Here is an 18236-nt window from a genome sequence, read left to right as displayed (position 1 = left end):
GGTTTGGTGACTAACTCCCATCTCCTGGGCGATGTCACGAGATGCCACATGCCGGTCTAACTCGATGTAGTCCATGATTTGATCGGTATTTGTCGTCACAGGTCTTCCGCCGGCTGGCTTATCCATGGTGTCGTTTTCGCCGGCTCTGAATCGTCGAAACCATTCCTCCGCGGTTCGAAGTGATAGAGTACCATCCCCCAAAACACCATTAATCTCACGGAACGTTTCTCTAGCGGATTTGCCTTTAACGAAGGAAAACTTTAAAATAGCGCGAATTTCGGCGTTAGTGAACTCCATGTTTACACGTCTATAACTGTTGAACGCAATATCCAAACTAATCATGCATAGCGTCGTTTTGTAGGTTATGTCAAGACCTTTAAAATTATGTATAGTATTGCCAGATACGAGCTCTGTAGCGCTTTGTACATAGCCGCGAAATTCAAAAGACAAAAAGGCGGAAGGGAGATATTTGACAACCTTTTATATATATATATATATATATATATATATATATATATATATATATATATTGTGTTGTCAGCCAATATATACCCACTGCAAGGTATATAGGCCACTACCGAAGTTCGACATGGATCTATCTTACATTGCATCCGTGGAATACCTACTCACGCCCTATCTGCTCGCTTATGTTCATCACTTGTGAATCCAGCCGTAGAGCAGCCAGAAATTACGTATAAATAACAAAAAACAATCAATTACTATATTTTATTTGCCGAACAATTATTAATATAGCTGCTTTTAAACCGTATTTTCGTAAGAAAGTGACGAGAATAGGTACGGTATCCTGTGATTGTACAGGGTGTGGATGCAGACAAGTGTAAAGATGCATTAACATGACAATTTTTTGAGTTCACACGTACACCATGCAAATGACAGATAATAAAGAATACTTAAATTTACCAATTTAAATATTTCTTTAGGGGCCCCGGCTGTTGGTGCCTCTCGTACCCCTAACTTATTTATTAGAGACTTTTTATTTCTTTTTAATAACTTAATAATTTTTTTTATTTTTGCGCTCTTCCATGCATTTTAAGATCTTTCACTCTTTTCTTACATTACTATATCTCATCTGTCTTGCCCTTTCATCCATCACCTCTTTTCTCTTCCAATTTAATTCAATAATATTAGGTGTAATATTTTCTTTAAGGCAGGAATTTCATTTTTCAAAAAGTATTGATAAATGTTCTTAAAGCTGTCAATTAAGCTAAATATAGTTACAGGTGTTTATGTTCATACGAAACAAAACTAGTGATTTTCTCGATATAATAATTTTTCCACCAATGTAAACGTATACTTACCTCATTATAACTATTGTAGCCTATACATGTTTAACTAAATTTAAGTGACAAGTGTTCGAAGTGCAAAAATAAACGACAAAATAATACAAACTAAGCTTCACAGCGTGTGCGTGATGGCTATTCTGATTACACGCGTTTAACATACGATGTATTTGAATGCGGCGATAGTCCCAGCGCTTTTCTTCTCTGGTAAACATCAGAATTACCTGGGATGAGAATGGATGGATGACACTAAGGGTGTACGATAAAATTTTATTCCTTCGTCAGATGGCGGGGAAAAGCGCAATGCAATTGCCACGTGGTGTGCTAAGCTAGTTGAAAACCTTGTCGTCGAAGCTTGTAGGGACAAGACGGAAGACTCATCTTCACGCTTTACGAAGTCGATTAACTTAGCTTTAACTAGAAGGATCTCTTACAGAGTTCTTTTGCGACTCCCACTCCAGACTTCTCCCATTCTTCTGCCTATTGGGTTGTTCGGATAGTAATTTCGTATTTTTGTGGTGAAAATGAAAGACGATCTTCGTATAGTGTATAAATATTTAATTAAATTATATATTGGCCATTCTGATCCAACACCTTTTGCCATCTTTCCGGTAGTAGCATGATTCCACGCTGATAAAATTTTTGGTCTTTGTCTACAAAAAACTGATCCAGGTGATTTAAGCTAAAGGTTTTACCGTCCAAAAAATTTTGCAGTGGTCGGGCCAGGTCTGGAGAATATGGTGGATGTGGCAGTACATCCCATACAAGCTGTAAAAGCTTTTGGCGAGTGACCAAACTCTCCTTCAGGTCATGGAGAACCCATATATTGAGCTTCGAGATTAAATCCAAGCCTTTCAGGTGGTCGTAAACAGTTGAATTGGATAAATTTAATTTCTCACGAGTTATTATTTGCCAGTTTGCATCAACTAATGCCTTTATCCGGTTCAACCGACCTTCCAGAGCGTGGTGCATCTTCGACATCAAAATTGCAGGATCGAAATTTTGCAAACCAGTTCTGGCACTGGCATATTGTCAACACGTCTTCTCCATACACATCGGTTAATTTCTTTCTGACTTAAACAGCATTTTTACCTTTACTATAGTAAAGAAGTAATAAATGGCGAAAATGCTGATTATTACTCTTCGTTCTTAAAACGGTGTGGTACAGCGAAGGGTGAACTTGATCCTTCATATAACTCCCATTGTAACCCTAAAACTTATAAATAGGGTTAAAATAAAACGAAATATAACAGTAACTTGAATAATATTTTATTATGTACTACACGAGTTATAATGAGGAATGTTCTTATGTACATAGCTTTGCATTCAATAAACTCCGATATAATTCAATTTCATAGAACATTATTAAATATACAGGCTTCAGGTCTGACCACTAAACTAGATTTTTATTTTATTTTAAACGCAACGCAATAATACTGTAGATATTTGTTGCATTCAGCAATAAGGCATGGTCCAAAGCCAAAGCACATATCAAATCACGGAAATAATTAGCGTTTTCCTATGATGGCAACATTAATATAATTAAAACGTCATTATCGATAACCTGCATCGAAAATTAATAAATATATAATAAAAAACGCATTAAAACATTCTTTAAAAATGGGATGAAGGAAAAAACGCTCAAAAATTCTGTACATAAAAATTAATATATATATGTGAAATCTCAATTGATTTTTTTATATATCCGGGCCGGTGTTGCTAGATTGAATTATTACAGGGAATAAAATAAATTGTACAATGTAACAGTGCGACTATTGTTCAACACGGTGACGTCTGGCAACGCGACCTCGATATTACCTGAAAATTAAAATAATTATCAATTAAATTAAGATGAAAATATTATACATGTAAAATATTGTATTAAGAACTCTTTTCTAACACATGGATATCAATTAGCAATTAATGGAATAAATAATATTTAAATATCTTCACTTGTCACTCATTTGAATAATATTATCAAATTTGCCATACATATATTCAGTAATAGTTGCTATAGCTATTTTTCTGTACCGCTTCAAAATTTTTTGTAGTGGTGAACTATAAGGTATCATTTTTGGTCAACAACCATAGTTGGCCCAGAGCCTGGTCTGTGTCACACGTTTGCCCTGTAGCAGACATCGAAGAAACCCTTTCGCAAATCAGGTTTAATAGCGATTGGCTAATTGCCTTTCGATTTTCGCCTTTTCGCATTTTACGCTAACAAATAAAATCGTAGCATAGGCCGCCAAAATATCAAAAAAAGAAATATAATAGCATCAGATAGTGATGATTCGAAAGAAGAGTGGAACGAATTTGGTGTTACACCAAACTTATAGAATTTTTTAAATATTCCTGGTGCAACTGTTAAACTTGGTGACGCTTCGACTATCAGTAGGGTGACGGCTTTATTTTTTATTTAGTCTCTACACAGACCAGTTTGTACCATTCTCAAATGGGTTACATAAAATTAATGCAAAAATTGTACTCGGCCGGTGACACGAGATAAATTTTCAGTAAAATTGCCGATCAACAATGTGTTAAACCAAGTTAAAAAATGTAATCCTTAAAAAATATAAGATACATTTATTTCTAACCTAATATAGGTGTGTAATAATTTTATAAAAGATAGTTTTAGTTTTCTTAAATGACAACACTACTCGACCTGGTCACTCTTTTGTAACAACTTCCCGTGAAAGGATTGAGAGTGGTGGGGATGCAACAGCGTTTTGATTATTGAGTCGGTAGCTCGGTCACTCGTTCGATAACCATCGAAGTGATAATTTGTCTAGTGGAAACTATGTTAGTTGGCCTATAAGTGTTAAATGTGGAATAAAAGTATTTACTGTGCTGTGAATTGGAGTTACTTTTTATGATAAGTGGGTATGGATCAAAATACTTCAAACTCAAGTTCAGGGTGGGCCAAAAATTTTTGCAACGAGTTTTCCAAAGTTTACGTAGTCGATTACAGGAGTGCCAACGGCGAGACGGAGCACATCTCGACGATGTAATATTTAAAAAATAAATTTTAATAAATGATAATTACGGTAAATGAATCTTAAACAAAATAGCATTGGTACTTTTATTTCTACACATGTTTCAAAAGTGCAAAAATTTATGACCCACCCTATATTTGTATTATACGTACCTATAGATAGCGCTGGATACCTCTAGACGGCCTTGTCGATCATGTCGATGTTGATCTTGTAGAACACGTACGGATAGTACTCAGACTGCCCGAAGCCCAGCCCGGCCAGTTCCACATTCTGCAACCGTAACGTAATTCTAATTCAATGTAATTCAACATTATATTTAATGATACAAATTCGACTCGTTTGAATTTCTCTGCCTTTCTTAACATGTATTTAAATAGATTTATTGTTGAATGTATGTGTATTTTTGGGTGTGCTATTTCTAAGTCTGTTTTCATGTATTTCAGTATTACTTAAGTATGACATAGTTATATCTATTTACTAGAATATACTTTGCTAAATAAACCGTCTGCAAGAATATATAAAAATACATTCCTTCCAAGAAACTCAATAACGTGGGGGAAATCGGGTGGTCATAGCATCAGTTCCGAGTCAGGCTCCGGGGAGCCGCTGCTGACCAGAGCACTAGCTCAGACTCACAGAGTCCCCAAATCGAGTCTTGGATAAGTTATCTAATGGATTCAGGCGTTATTTTGCGGAAGTCCATCCTAAGTTAGAAAAGGACCAATATGTAGCTACTTCCGCCATGCAGCAGTAGTCGTGCAATAAAGTGCAGCGCCCGCCAGCCCGCTGACAAACGCAAACAATGCGAATCACACAACTGCCACCGTCAAATAACTCAACACGTGTTTCACCCCTCCACGGGGCATCTTCAGGAGTTATGTTACACCGATTATTGCCAAGCACAGAGCCTACCTCTGACTCTGTGTTTTGCCGCATGCGCGTTTGTCGCACATTATTGCACGACTGCCGCTGCATATTGGTAGTACATATTGGTCCTTTTCTTACTTAGATAAGTTAAATAATAGAATAAGACATATAAATTTCAGTATAACTTTCTAATAGGGAAAATTTCGAATTATGAATTTACACTAGTTTGCATGTATATATATTTTTTCTTTTTTGGGAGTGTGTTTACGTATATACTTGTGTATATAATGGTATGTTTGTTGGTCTAGTATTTTTTTTATGGTCCACATTATTGGGACCTCTCGTTCACCTATCTTAGCGGAGACAGAGATATTACATTTGGGAGGGGGGTTCGGTATGTTAATGTTTTTTGTTTGTTCAAATTAAAAGAAAACTATTTATTTACAAACTATGCATGGGCTTGAATGAGAAGCACGCGAGTGTGTGAGACAGTGTATGTAGGAATGTGTGAGGCAATGTATGTAGGAGTGTGTGAGGCAATGTATGTAAGAGTGTGTGAGGCAATGTATGTAGGAGTGTGTGAGGCAATGTATGTAGGAGTGTGTGAGGCAATGTATGTAGGAGTGTGTGAGACAATGTATGTTGGATTGTGTATGTGAAGGTGTGCGTGAGCTTGTGTGTTCACCCACCTCTGCTGCCTGCCCGTGTCCGTGCTGCGCGGAGTGGTCGAGGTGCGCGTAGAGCTGCTGCAGCACATCGCGCAGCTTCTTCATGCTCTTGCGCGCCGGCACCAGCACCGCCGCCTGGAAGTTCACCGGCAGCCCGTACCTACAAGACAACTACATGTGATACATTCGGACATCGCAACTGCTCGAGGCTCTTGCCACGGGAGCTGGTGGTGGCAGGGTATCTCCCTCGCACAGATACTTATCACTGTCTGTAGAATCATGGAGATTATAAGATCACATGATATAAAAAGGAATTAAGGGTAAATAAATTGTTAAACAAATGATAAAAATAATTGTGGGAGATACGTCGTTGAATAAAAGTTCGTCGAACGTATAAGAAACACTGTATTCCATATTGCATGTCGATTTGGTTCTTAATTCTCTTCTGGTTCCTACGCTTCTTTATTTTGCTTCTCTTGCTTTATTCGGCTCCTTTATTTAGCCCCTATCCCCCGATTTACACGGTAGATACGTTCCTAAGAAAAACGTGTAAATTTTTTAATTCAAAACCATGTAAATCGAAAAACTTGCAGAAAATGCATAATTTTGCTATTTAACAGTTGTGATTTTTTTTCAATATTTTTAGGTGTACACAGAAATAAAAATAAAATGCATTGACAAGTTAAAATATTTAATATATTACGGGAACAATTTTTTAATTTAATTAAGAAGAACAAAAAATAAAACCTAAGGTGTTTTATTATTCTTTATCACTGTCTGAAATTATTCTCATTCTTCTTTTCGGAATCGAAGGTTCGAATTCACTTTCATCGCTCGAAGTTATTTGTGCCGATTCGATATTTCAAGCAGAAATATTTACATAATGAGAGATGGTAATAAAATTGGTTATTAAAAAAAAAACTTATTTGGAAAACCGTGTAAAAGCGAAAACGTGTAATATAAGTACCATGTAAATCGGGAGATAGATGTACATACTACAACTCGTGGGTGAGTGAACCGGCACAGGTTTGCGAGTAGATACTGTGCAAGCGAGACAGCACTAGGGATTAATGTTTGTGGTGCTATTGGTTGATTGTGCGATCCCCATATAATAAACGTAAAAATTGTACACCTCTGGACTAAAGGCGAAGAAAGCGAAACGTATGGAAGGAATGAAAGATATCGAGAAGGACGTTAAGTGTCGAAATTAATTATAATTATTTAAAAAATTGTAATTTATTAGGGATCCCTGAAATTTTAATCGCTTTCTTAAGTAAAATTCACACGACTACATTATTAACAAGTTTTTATTTCTGATCAACAATATATTCACTTTCGTTATCAATAACCTTTTGTCATCTAGTATACAAATCAATGCCGGAGCGGTAGAATCAATCGTTTTATTATTTTTTGTAAAATATATCGACAGAAACGAGATCAATTTCTGGTCCCCGTAATGAATAAAGAACCTGCCCACCAATAATAGGCGTTGAACAAAAGGCTCCAAAAACGGAGCTATTAAATAAAAAGTAACTTGATTTGATCAAAAGTAACTTCGAGGTCACCAGATGTAATTGTTAAATCACTTTTTGATAAAATTATTTATTTTTAACTATCTCGTGTCCGTGACTTCGTCTGGGATGAATTAAAAAAGAATATTTTTTACTGTATTTCGTGATTTTTTGGTTTAAGAATTTTTCTAAAATAAAATTAGCCAAGTTACCCCTTATTACACCAGCTACTAGGTCCAGCCATTTTAGAGATTAGTCGAAACAAACAGACAAACAATTGATTTATATTTAATCTGTATGCGAACTGACCTCAGCACGGATTCCACGAACACACGCAGCGCTTTCACGTGGATCCACGCGCAGAAGCACTCCGAGAAGTTGACCTTCAACCATCGCACCAAAGGTCCCTGTGGAGAAGAGTTTTTAATTTAATATAAGAAACTATAAAATATATCAAGTTGTATATTAATATTGTCCGGCATTTGATTTGGCACATGGGCAAATAGATAAAAATGTTTGGCTGATTTTGTCTTTATGATACAGCTAGAAACTATGGCAAAAGCTGATGATCGACTCAAATCTGTACACAGGAAACCAGGAAACACACTTCTGGGGGTACACCTAAAACTGAACTGGACTATGTGTTTTAAATTTTATTTTATTTTTTTATAAATTTTAATATTAAATTCAATTGTATTCATTCTGGATAACTACCTCCTTTCCTACGAACCCCAAGAATGTGCTAAAAAACACATCCTAGGGGGAAGCTGAACTTCCAGTCTCTCAAGGTATGGTAACACATCTACTAAAACAACACCAGATTTACTGGCATTCAATTTGACTCCTCCTCCCTTACCCACAAAAAGAGATATTCTATCAGATGAATGTTTGCGTCTTATTCTGCAAGGTGTACTCACGAACTGCTTCTTCTTGTCGGTGACCAGCTTGGTGATCTCGTTCTTGCCGGCAGCCAGGTCCGCCTCGTTGTAGGAGAACTCGCGCACCACGAACTTACGCTCTCGAGCGTGCAGCTTGAACTCGTCCACCACCTGGACCAAACCAAATACATTAAACAATGCGATTAAAATAACAATAGGACCGGCCTAGCGCCATGTTGTGACGTCACAACGGGAACTTGGTATAGTGTGCAAAAAAAAGCAATGTTAAAAAATAATACCAGTGGCCAAAGTCACTCGCTCGGTTACCTTCGAAGCAGTTTCCAAATGCTTAATGAAACTTCCAAATACATCACGCGATATATGAATATTGCCATCTGGCCCTGGTACAATTCTTGTTTGTTTTAACTGGTCCAACAACATAATTGCACGTTTTTTCTCTTCCTCGAAGTACTTATCAACATTGCTGATAATCTCTCGAGCTCGCCGATGTAAAACACTACCTCTTTTGCTCATTGTAGAATTAAACAATCAACAAAAACATTTATTATTATTTTTTAATTTTATATATTTAATGCTGACCGTACTTATATGAGTGAAGTTAGCCGAGAGCCCGTCCTATTCTTATTTTAATCGCATTGTACAACCTAAACACGTAACTAAATATACACAAAGTGGCAGCGGAAGCCCAACTCTAGTAGACGGTGAGATGGAGGCTTGTTCTTCACGTGGCTTTGTCTCTTTATCCCACATCCCCACTCTGCGTCGATCTGTCTATAAAATTACTTGCCTTTTGTATAAAGGGTCGCAGTTTTAAGAAATCCTAGGAGTTATTCTTCTGCTTTACGGATGTCGAAGTGAAGGAGTATTCGCGGATTTATAATAGCGCAAATAGAAATAATTCAGTTTTTAAACACAAGCATTTTAATTGTAACAGTATCCTTACACGTATAGGTGATAAATAATGTATATTACATATGTTACATACCAATCCGTAAAAAACTTTTACGTACTTCTTATAACCATTAATAGCCTAGAGTTTCAATTTGGATACCAATCTTCTAACCCGAATGTTCACATTACTATTAGTTTGTTTTTATAGGTTGGCTGTACGTATTTTACTGTTGAATAATATTCTTTCCAACGAAATTTAAAAAAAAAACTAATTTTTCCCTTCATCTAGACCCTCAAGCAAACACAGTAATATTAAAAAAAAATCACTTTCGTAAATCAGGCTATTAAGGGTTAATATTATATAAACAAAAGATTTTCTTTGTAAGATTTTTAGTGTAACAAGTATGGGTTTACGGCACTGAAACGTGGACGATAAAATTGAGAGAAACAATAGCATTGATCCATGGAAGCTAAAAAACAATTTTGGGAATATTATATTTACATCTTCATTTACCAGGAGCTCAAGAACAAGCAATGTCGAAGACAAATCTTCTTCCTCAAATTAAAAAAAATACTTTGACAATTTTATATGAAACGGCACGACCTAGAAGCGATGAATAAATGATCACGTAAGCAAACAAATGGTAAAAGAATTTAAAGACGCGTTTACACGTGACAACTTTTTTTCAAAGATACACTGGTAACAGTTTATTTAAAATATATATGTATCTGCAATTTCATAATCGCCTGACTTATCGTCAGTTTCCATATTTAAAAATTACAATAAAATTTTCAAATACGTTGTTTTTCGATTTCTGATCAGAATGAGAAAAATCAATTATTTTGTAGAAGATATGAGAAAAAGAGATAAAAATATATGAAATATTTGCACCCGTCCTGCTCTAAGCAAAGCAAAGGGAACTAAAAATAATGAAACCAGTTTTTTTAAATTACACAGACTCCTTCAACAATTAACTTAAGAACAAAAGAACGGCTCTTATAAAGAACAAAAGATGGACGCATGTGAACGCATTTTTACCTTGTTATAACTAATTCGAATGAAATACAGGTAAAGTTTTCACCTTTTTGAAGAGCGTGACGGTGAAGAGACCGTAGTCGTTGTCCTGGTGGATGAGCTGGGTGGAGCGCGGCACGATCATGTTCGTGATCTTCTCGTAGTTGGCGTTCCATTCGTTGAACATCGACCTGCCGGTGTCACGTCATTAGGATACCCATTGTATTTCAATGCACCTTGGACACAATTTACTCAGCAGTGGTAACTCAACGGTAGAGGACTGAGACTTGATAGACGTTTGGTTCGATTCCCAGGATAGTCTTAGGTGGACCGGAAAGTATTGTTATTTCTATTGACATACTTTCAGAAAAACCGTAAGATTTTCACCGCTCCGGCATTGAAAATTTGTACATTAGAACTGAATTTTTCTACTGACGTTACATTGAAATGTGTGGAATTATGTTTTTGATACTTACCTAAGTCCTAACGTGGACATGTCTGTCTATTTTGTTAAATACATTCATCCGATTTATATTAAAACCAGTCAGATCCATCGCATCGATTTTTATTCAATCGATATATCTTCATAATTTCAGCCGCAAGACATCCACTGTTGTACATAGGCCTCCCATAGATTTTCAATTGAATCAATTGAAAGCGGTTTATATACAGCGTGATCCATTGATTTAAACTACCAAAACAGAGGTGGGCAGGTCACTAGAGATAAAGGAGATAAATGCTCGAGGTACGTAGCAGCAGTAGTGTCAGAGAGAAAACAAAAGAGGGAGACAGCGTGGGACGTCGTCATTAGAAGAACAGCATACAAGACAAGCACCCAGCTCATTGGAAGCTCTCTTTGGATCTTACTACGAGTATTAGGGGGACCGGAAAGTAAAGTCGTTTCTGTCGACCTATTTTACAGAAAAACCGATCGATTTTTGGCATTGTAAATTTTTATACTAGATGGCATAAGGTTGTTGATAACGAAGGTGAATATACTGTTGATTAGAAATAAAAACTTGTTAAAAACATAGTCGTGTGAATATATCTTAAGAAAGCGACATTACTTTCCGGTACCCCTAATACATAATTCACACTTTGTGTATTATTCTACTTATCCTTCAGCCGTTGGACACACTTGGAATAATGAATTTACTTCGACTTTAACTAAGCCGTCAGTCCAACTACCCACTCCGCGTCTACCGTGTGGCCGCCACTTGAGAACCTTTCGGCTATTGCCACTTTAGACTAGCCATTCGAGCTAGATCAGTGATCTTGATTCTTCTGCAGATCTCATTTATAATTCGATCTCACTTATAAACTCGGAGCATAGCATTAATGTGGAATAATGATGAGCAACGGTGTATTCTGCGTACCATAATACCACACTGACATCGCCAACTTACTTATCGTGGCGATTATGGTATATCTGGTATGGTATAGCAGATCATCAGTCTATCGACTAAAACGACGACAATTACATTTATCTTGAAAGTGACATATTGCATTTTTGGCCTTTTTGCCAACCCTCTGCGATTAACCGAAGTCGAACCGCAGTTACCCCAGCTGTGGGATATTATCAAGTTACAAATACCAATTATCCGGTAAGATAGTACGGATCATCACCTAACTTAACCCCCATATAACAAATCAACTTACTTAGGCACGATTACAAGTAACGTTGTCAAATATTCGCTGTCCAGAATGAAATGCTCCTTCTTCACCAGGTCCGCCAAATTGCGAGTCAACAGACTGCCACTGAAAACATTAAATTAATTTACCTCTCATATTCAATTGATGTTGATGAATCTTTCACAGCTTTGACATCTTCATATCATTGGAATATAGTATCTTTGTACCGTAGATAAATCATTTTTAAATATATAAATCCAAAAGTATGAAGAAAACTTTCTATATATCTAAAAATAATAAATATTCGTCTATGCTTTAAGCATATAAATATAATATACATGTAGGTAGTTCGAGAAAATATATGGTAACCTAATTGACATCTTCATATCACTGGAATACGGCATCTATCTACCGTAGATAAATCATTTTTAAATATATAAATCCAAAAGTATGAAGAAAACTTACTGTATCTCTAATAATAATAAATCTACGTCTATTCTTTAAGCATATAAACATAATATACATGTAGGTACTTCGAGAAAATATATGGTAACCTAATTGACATCTTCATATCACTGGAATACGGCATCTATCTACCGTAGATAAATCATTTTTAAATATATAAATCCAAAAGTATGAAGAAAACTTTCTATATATCTAAAAATAATAAATATTCGTCTATTCTTTAAGCATATAAATATAATATACATGTAGGTAGTTCGAGAAAATATATGGTAACCTAATTGACATCTTCATATCACTGGAATACGGCATCTATCTACCGTAGATAAATCATTTTTAAATATATAAATCCAAAAGTATGAAGAAAACTTTCTATATATCTAAAAATAATAAATATTCGTCTATTCTTTAAGCATATAAATATAATATACATGTAGGTACTTCGAGAAAATATATGGTAACCTAATTGACATCTTCATATCACTGGAATACGGCATCTATCTACCGTAGATAAATCATTTTTAAATATATAAATCCAAAAGTATGAAGAAAACTTTCTATATATCTAAAAATAATAAATATTCGTCTATTCTTTAAGCATATAAATATAATATACATGTAGGTACTTCGAGAAAATATATGGTAACCTAATTGACATCTTCATATCACTGGAATACGGCATCTATCTACCGTAGATAAATCATTTTTAAATATATAAATCCAAAAGTATGAAGAAAACTTTCTATATATCTAAAAATAATAAATATTCGTCTATTCTTTAAGCATATAAATATAATATACATGTAGGTAGTTCGAGAAAATATATGGTAACCTAATTGACATCTTCATATCACTGGAATACGGCATCTATCTACCGTAGATAAATCATTTTTAAATATATAAATCCAAAAGTATGAAGAAAACTTTCTATATATCTAAAAATAATAAATATTCGTCTATTCTTTAAGCATATAAATATAATATACATGTAGGTAGTTCGAGAAAATATATGGTAACCTAATTGACATCTTCATATCACTGGAATACGGCATCTATCTACCGTAGATAAATCATTTTTAAATATATAAATCCAAAAGTATGAAGAAAACTTTCTATATATCTAAAAATAATAAATCTACGTCTATTCTTTAAGCATATAAACATAATATACATGTAGGTACTTCGAGAAAATATATGGTAACCTAATTGACATCTTCATATCACTGGAATACGGCATCTATCTACCGTAGATAAATCATTTTTAAATATATAAATCCAAAAGTATGAAGAAAACTTTCTATATATCTAAAAATAATAAATATTCGTCTATTCTTTAAGCATATAAATATAATATACATGTAGGTAGTTCGAGAAAATATATGGTAACCTAATTGACATCTTCATATCACTGGAATACGGCATCTATCTACCGTAGATAAATCATTTTAAAATATAAATTAAATATATAAATTCAAAAGTATGAAGAAAACTTTCTGTATCTCTAATAATAATAAATCTACGTCTATTCTTTAAGCATATAAACATAATATACATGTAGGTACTTCGAGAAAATATATGGTAACCTAATTGACATCTTCATATCACTGGAATACGGCATCTATCTACCGTAGATAAATCATTTTAAAATATAAATTAAATATATAAATTCAAAAGTATGAAGAAAACTTTCTGTATCTCTAATAATAATAAATCTACGTCTATTCTTTAAGCATATAAACATAATATACATGTAGGTACTTCGAGAAAATATATGGTAACCTAATTGACATCTTCATATCACTGGAATACGGCATCTATCTACCGTAGATAAATCATTTTAAAATATAAATTAAATATATAAATTCAAAAGTATGAAGAAAACTTTCTGTATCTCTAATAATAATAAATCTACGTCTATTCTTTAAGCATATAAATATAATATACATGTGGGTACTTCGAGAAAATATATGGTAACCTAATTGACATCTTCATATCACTGGAATACGGCATCTATCTACCGTAGATAAATCATTTTTAAATATATAAATCCAAAAGTATGAAGAAAACTTTCTATATATCTAAAAATAATAAATATTCGTCTATTCTTTAAGCATATAAATATAATATACATGTAGGTACTTCGAGAAAATATATGGTAACCTAATTGACATCTTCATATCACTGGAATACGGCATCTATCTACCGTAGATAAATCATTTTTAAATATATAAATCCAAAAGTATATACAAAACTTTCTGTATTTCTTATAATAATAAATCTACGTTTATTCTTTAAGCATATAAATATAATATACATGTAGGTAGTTCGACAAAATATATGGTAACATAATTGTAATGTTTCGGCGTCTTTATTGTAAAAAATGATAATGCAGACGGAACAATGTACACGTCCGCACGCTGCAACGATCACTGCGCGAGTGTCGTAATCGGGTCGCGCATACACTACGGACGGAAATTATTTATTGTTCAAATAAAAAAAAATTTAAATAACAAAAATCTTTAACAGTGATGTCGCCTGATTGATTTGATTTCATTTAGACTATATCTGATAAAGTGTATATGTATAAATCTGTGTTAAACTTTACTAAAAGATGTGATCTTGTGGAGTTTATTTCAGCTTCTCTACATCTATAGCATCTTACGAAGGAGAATAGAGTCAAAAGTAAAATGATCAAAATATAAAAATAATAAGGTGACAGGAGTTTTGTCAGTCGTATTTCGTGTGACAGAGATAACTGTACGAAGCCGAAATTAGCCGATTGTCTCTTTCCAAATGTCGATATGTGCAACAATTATCCCCGGGTACTGTACACATGAATAAATAAATCTAAAACAATATATTTGGGCGAAAAATATACTCTTCTGGAGAATCCCGAAATAAATAAATAAATACAAATTAAGGTATACATACGTCTGTTTCTTCTCCAAGTTCTGGAGGTTGCCTTTGAGAGCGTTATAGGCGGATGACTTCACCTTCAGGTCAGCATCGATCTGACCGACCTGCACAAAGCGTATCACTTTTAACAATGTGACAATAGGTTACTATGTAACTAAGCTTATATAGGGGACACTTTTGAGTCTAAAAACAGAATATAAGACATTGTTACATTATTATTCAGTTCAGGGATGAGCAACACGCGGGTCGCAAAGTATTTATTAAATTGAATTTATTTTATCGACTTTCTCTAATCTATTCTAATTATTTTCTATTCTTATCTAATTTTTTTGCATTTAAATTTTTATATTTACTTACATTTACTAAAAAAAATATTATATAAATTATTAACAAGTATATGTATAGTAATATGTGCGGTCCGAAAAACAAGTTATAAAATTAAATTGGCCCGTCGATAAAAAAGGTTGCACACCCCTGATTTAGTTTATTTATTTTGGGACATCAAGAAAATATACAATGTAATATGCAAATATCACATAAAATACACAGGACATAATAAAAATCCAGTTACAAACCACCTAACAAATACAAAATGATAAAAGAAAAATTTTGAAAAATAAAAATTCACATGAATAATTAAAAAATCACCAAATAAATAGTATTTTACAGCTATCTATTCATTAATAATTTACATGTTTATATATTTTTAACATTTAAGAATTATTCATTTTCATACATGTTTTAATTTTTTTAATGGAATCAGGCGTTATTTTGCGGAAGCCCATCCTAAATAAGAAACGGACCAATATATAGCTACTTCCGCACTTGCAGCGGTATTCGTGCAACAAAGTGTGACTCTGTGTTTGGCACTAATCGGTGTAACATTACTCCTGAAGATGCACCGTGGAGGGGTGAAACACGTGTTGAGTGATTTAACGGTGGCAGTTGTGTAATTCGCATTGTTTGCGGTATGCGCATTTACCAGCGGGCTGGCGAGCGGTGCACTTTGTTGCACGACTACCACTGCATGTGCGGAAGTGACTAAATATTGGTCCTTTTCTTACTTAATTTTTTTTTAGCATATCCCACCTTAGACTTTCTAATATTCCCTATGTAACATATATATATTTTTATATTAAAACGAAAAGGTAAACTCGTATCGAGTACACTTTAGAATTGCCCCCTTGTGGGGCGTGGGCTTTGTTAAATTTAATTTAAAAAAAAACTGTTGATACTTTGGTCGGCTCTTGTCAATAAAACTTCCGATCGGACGGCAGCTTACTGCTTATAATGTTAAAATAATCGACGATTCAAAAGCGCATGTAAATGGATACTAGAATAAACATATGTTGGCTATCATAAAACACGGCATATCTCATAACAATGAAAATTCTGTCCATAAATGCAAATAAATGAAAGATGGCGTTGCGGCACTCTGTGCCTGGAATTTCGTACAGTAACAAATCACCAAAGTAGTGCTATATGTAACCTCAAATTATAGTAGAATAGAGTTTACCACAGTGTCAACTACATATTTATTTGCCTTTTGGGAAAATGTGTACTTTTGTGCCAAATAAAGTGTTTTTGCGGGGAATTTTATTGCACTGCTTTATTCAGAAAAAATCTGCAGCAGAAGCACACAGAGTTCTCGTTGAGACATATGGTGACAATGCTTTGTCTAATTTAAATAACCGTTTAATTTAAAAAAAAATTACCATTTAATGTATATTTTTAAATAACTCTTGATTATTAAAAATCTGGCATGCTATAAACAATAACCGTCTAATTTAAAAAAAAAAATTACCATTTTCGCGCCAATTTCGATGTCAAACGAACGAGTCTATGGAATATTAAAATGGAGTCTGTAATCCGATTTACGCACCTGCTTACTGATTATGTCGGCGATGTTCCGAAGGCTTTGCTTAATTGGATACTTGGCCATGTCCCATTGGAAACGGGTCAGGTACGTTGGTAAGTCACCTGGAATGTACCACACGAATTACTTCACCATACCTTCATTGAATAAACTGCACGTAAAGAAACATAAATGTTATTTACTCCTGTTACTTTTCAAAGTTAAATTTAAACATGTCCCATAGATACACACAGTGTTGCCAATTTCGATACTATATAACGAAATGTGCCGAAAAAATTAATACGTATTTTTTTTTTAATTTTCTACAATTAATTTAATTATATATATCTGCCATAAATAAATAAACAGAAATATTTATAAGGTCATATAAAATAATCAAAATTGAAAATGCGCAGCAGAATCCTCTGCGTACCATAATACCACATACTGCAATCGCCAACCCCTCTGCCAAGTGTGGCGATTATATATCAAACTATAAATAGATATCATTAGGGGAGTCAAGCTTGCAGTGGGCGTCTATAAGCTGAAACTATGACTGAAAATTACTTTTAATAAAGTCATTACATGTGTATACAACAATAAATTAAATTTGAATTAAGAACTTTCCATGGGACACGTTCAAGTTAGATATCCACACAACTAATTTAGTTTTTTTTTTAAATAATAACGCATTCTTGCATCAAAAAAATATTAATTCAGATTATTATAAACTCATGTTGTGGGATATTTCAAACAGGAATTAAATTAGTAAAAAAAAAACAATCATAATCCTATCATTGGTAAGTGCTGAAAACAATTAAAACTGTAAAATGAAACGAAACAAGCGAATATATCTAGTATAATTTAAAAAAAAAAACATCGATACTAACAAACCAGATACATGCGTACAACAAACATATCATTACAACTCAAAAACATTCTATTTCATACAGGCATCTGTTAAAATCTTTTTTTTTTTATATTAACAATATTACTAACCAATATATTTCAACCATACTTCATAAATAACTTCTTTAATATGTACAATTGAAGGCTTACCATGTAAAGGTTGATGTAGTGTTGAAAGGTTTCCGGTTTAAAATTATATTCGAACGTGTTTTTATTAATTATCTATAAGAAATAGTTTGAACAGGAGTAAACAGAGACTACGTAAAAATATTTCACGGTATAAATAACTCAAAACTTTAGAAAACGACAAGAAATCA

The 18236-nt window shown here is 33.8% G+C and overlaps 1 protein-coding gene across 1 annotated transcript in view; it reads right to left on the bottom strand.

The window, feature by feature from the left end:
- Positions 1–2548: 2548 nt before the first annotated feature.
- The window catches only part of Vha44 (V-type proton ATPase subunit Vha44), a 40392-nt gene continuing 24704 nt past the window's right edge, over positions 2549–18236 (bottom strand). Inside the window, exons 5-13 of the mRNA XM_068768170.1 lie at positions 17038–17135; positions 15171–15259; positions 11805–11903; positions 10213–10336; positions 8258–8389; positions 7650–7747; positions 5851–5989; positions 4447–4564; positions 2549–3119 (exon numbers count right to left, since the gene is read on the bottom strand). Of these exons, the coding sequence (XP_068624271.1) occupies positions 4469–4564; positions 5851–5989; positions 7650–7747; positions 8258–8389; positions 10213–10336; positions 11805–11903; positions 15171–15259; positions 17038–17135 (875 nt within the window). The 3' untranslated portion in view covers positions 2549–3119; positions 4447–4468. The remainder of the gene's footprint in view (positions 3120–4446; positions 4565–5850; positions 5990–7649; positions 7748–8257; positions 8390–10212; positions 10337–11804; positions 11904–15170; positions 15260–17037; positions 17136–18236) is intronic.

The sequence above is a fragment of the Battus philenor genome, unplaced genomic scaffold (assembly GCF_028537555.1).
Source record: "Battus philenor isolate CCGP_79_NKW_IND1 unplaced genomic scaffold, ilBatPhil1.0.hap1 SCAF_24, whole genome shotgun sequence".
NCBI classification, from domain to species: domain Eukaryota; kingdom Metazoa; phylum Arthropoda; class Insecta; order Lepidoptera; family Papilionidae; genus Battus; species Battus philenor.
Note: the sequence above shows the minus strand (reverse complement) of the source record. Positions and strands in the feature narration are given on the sequence as shown.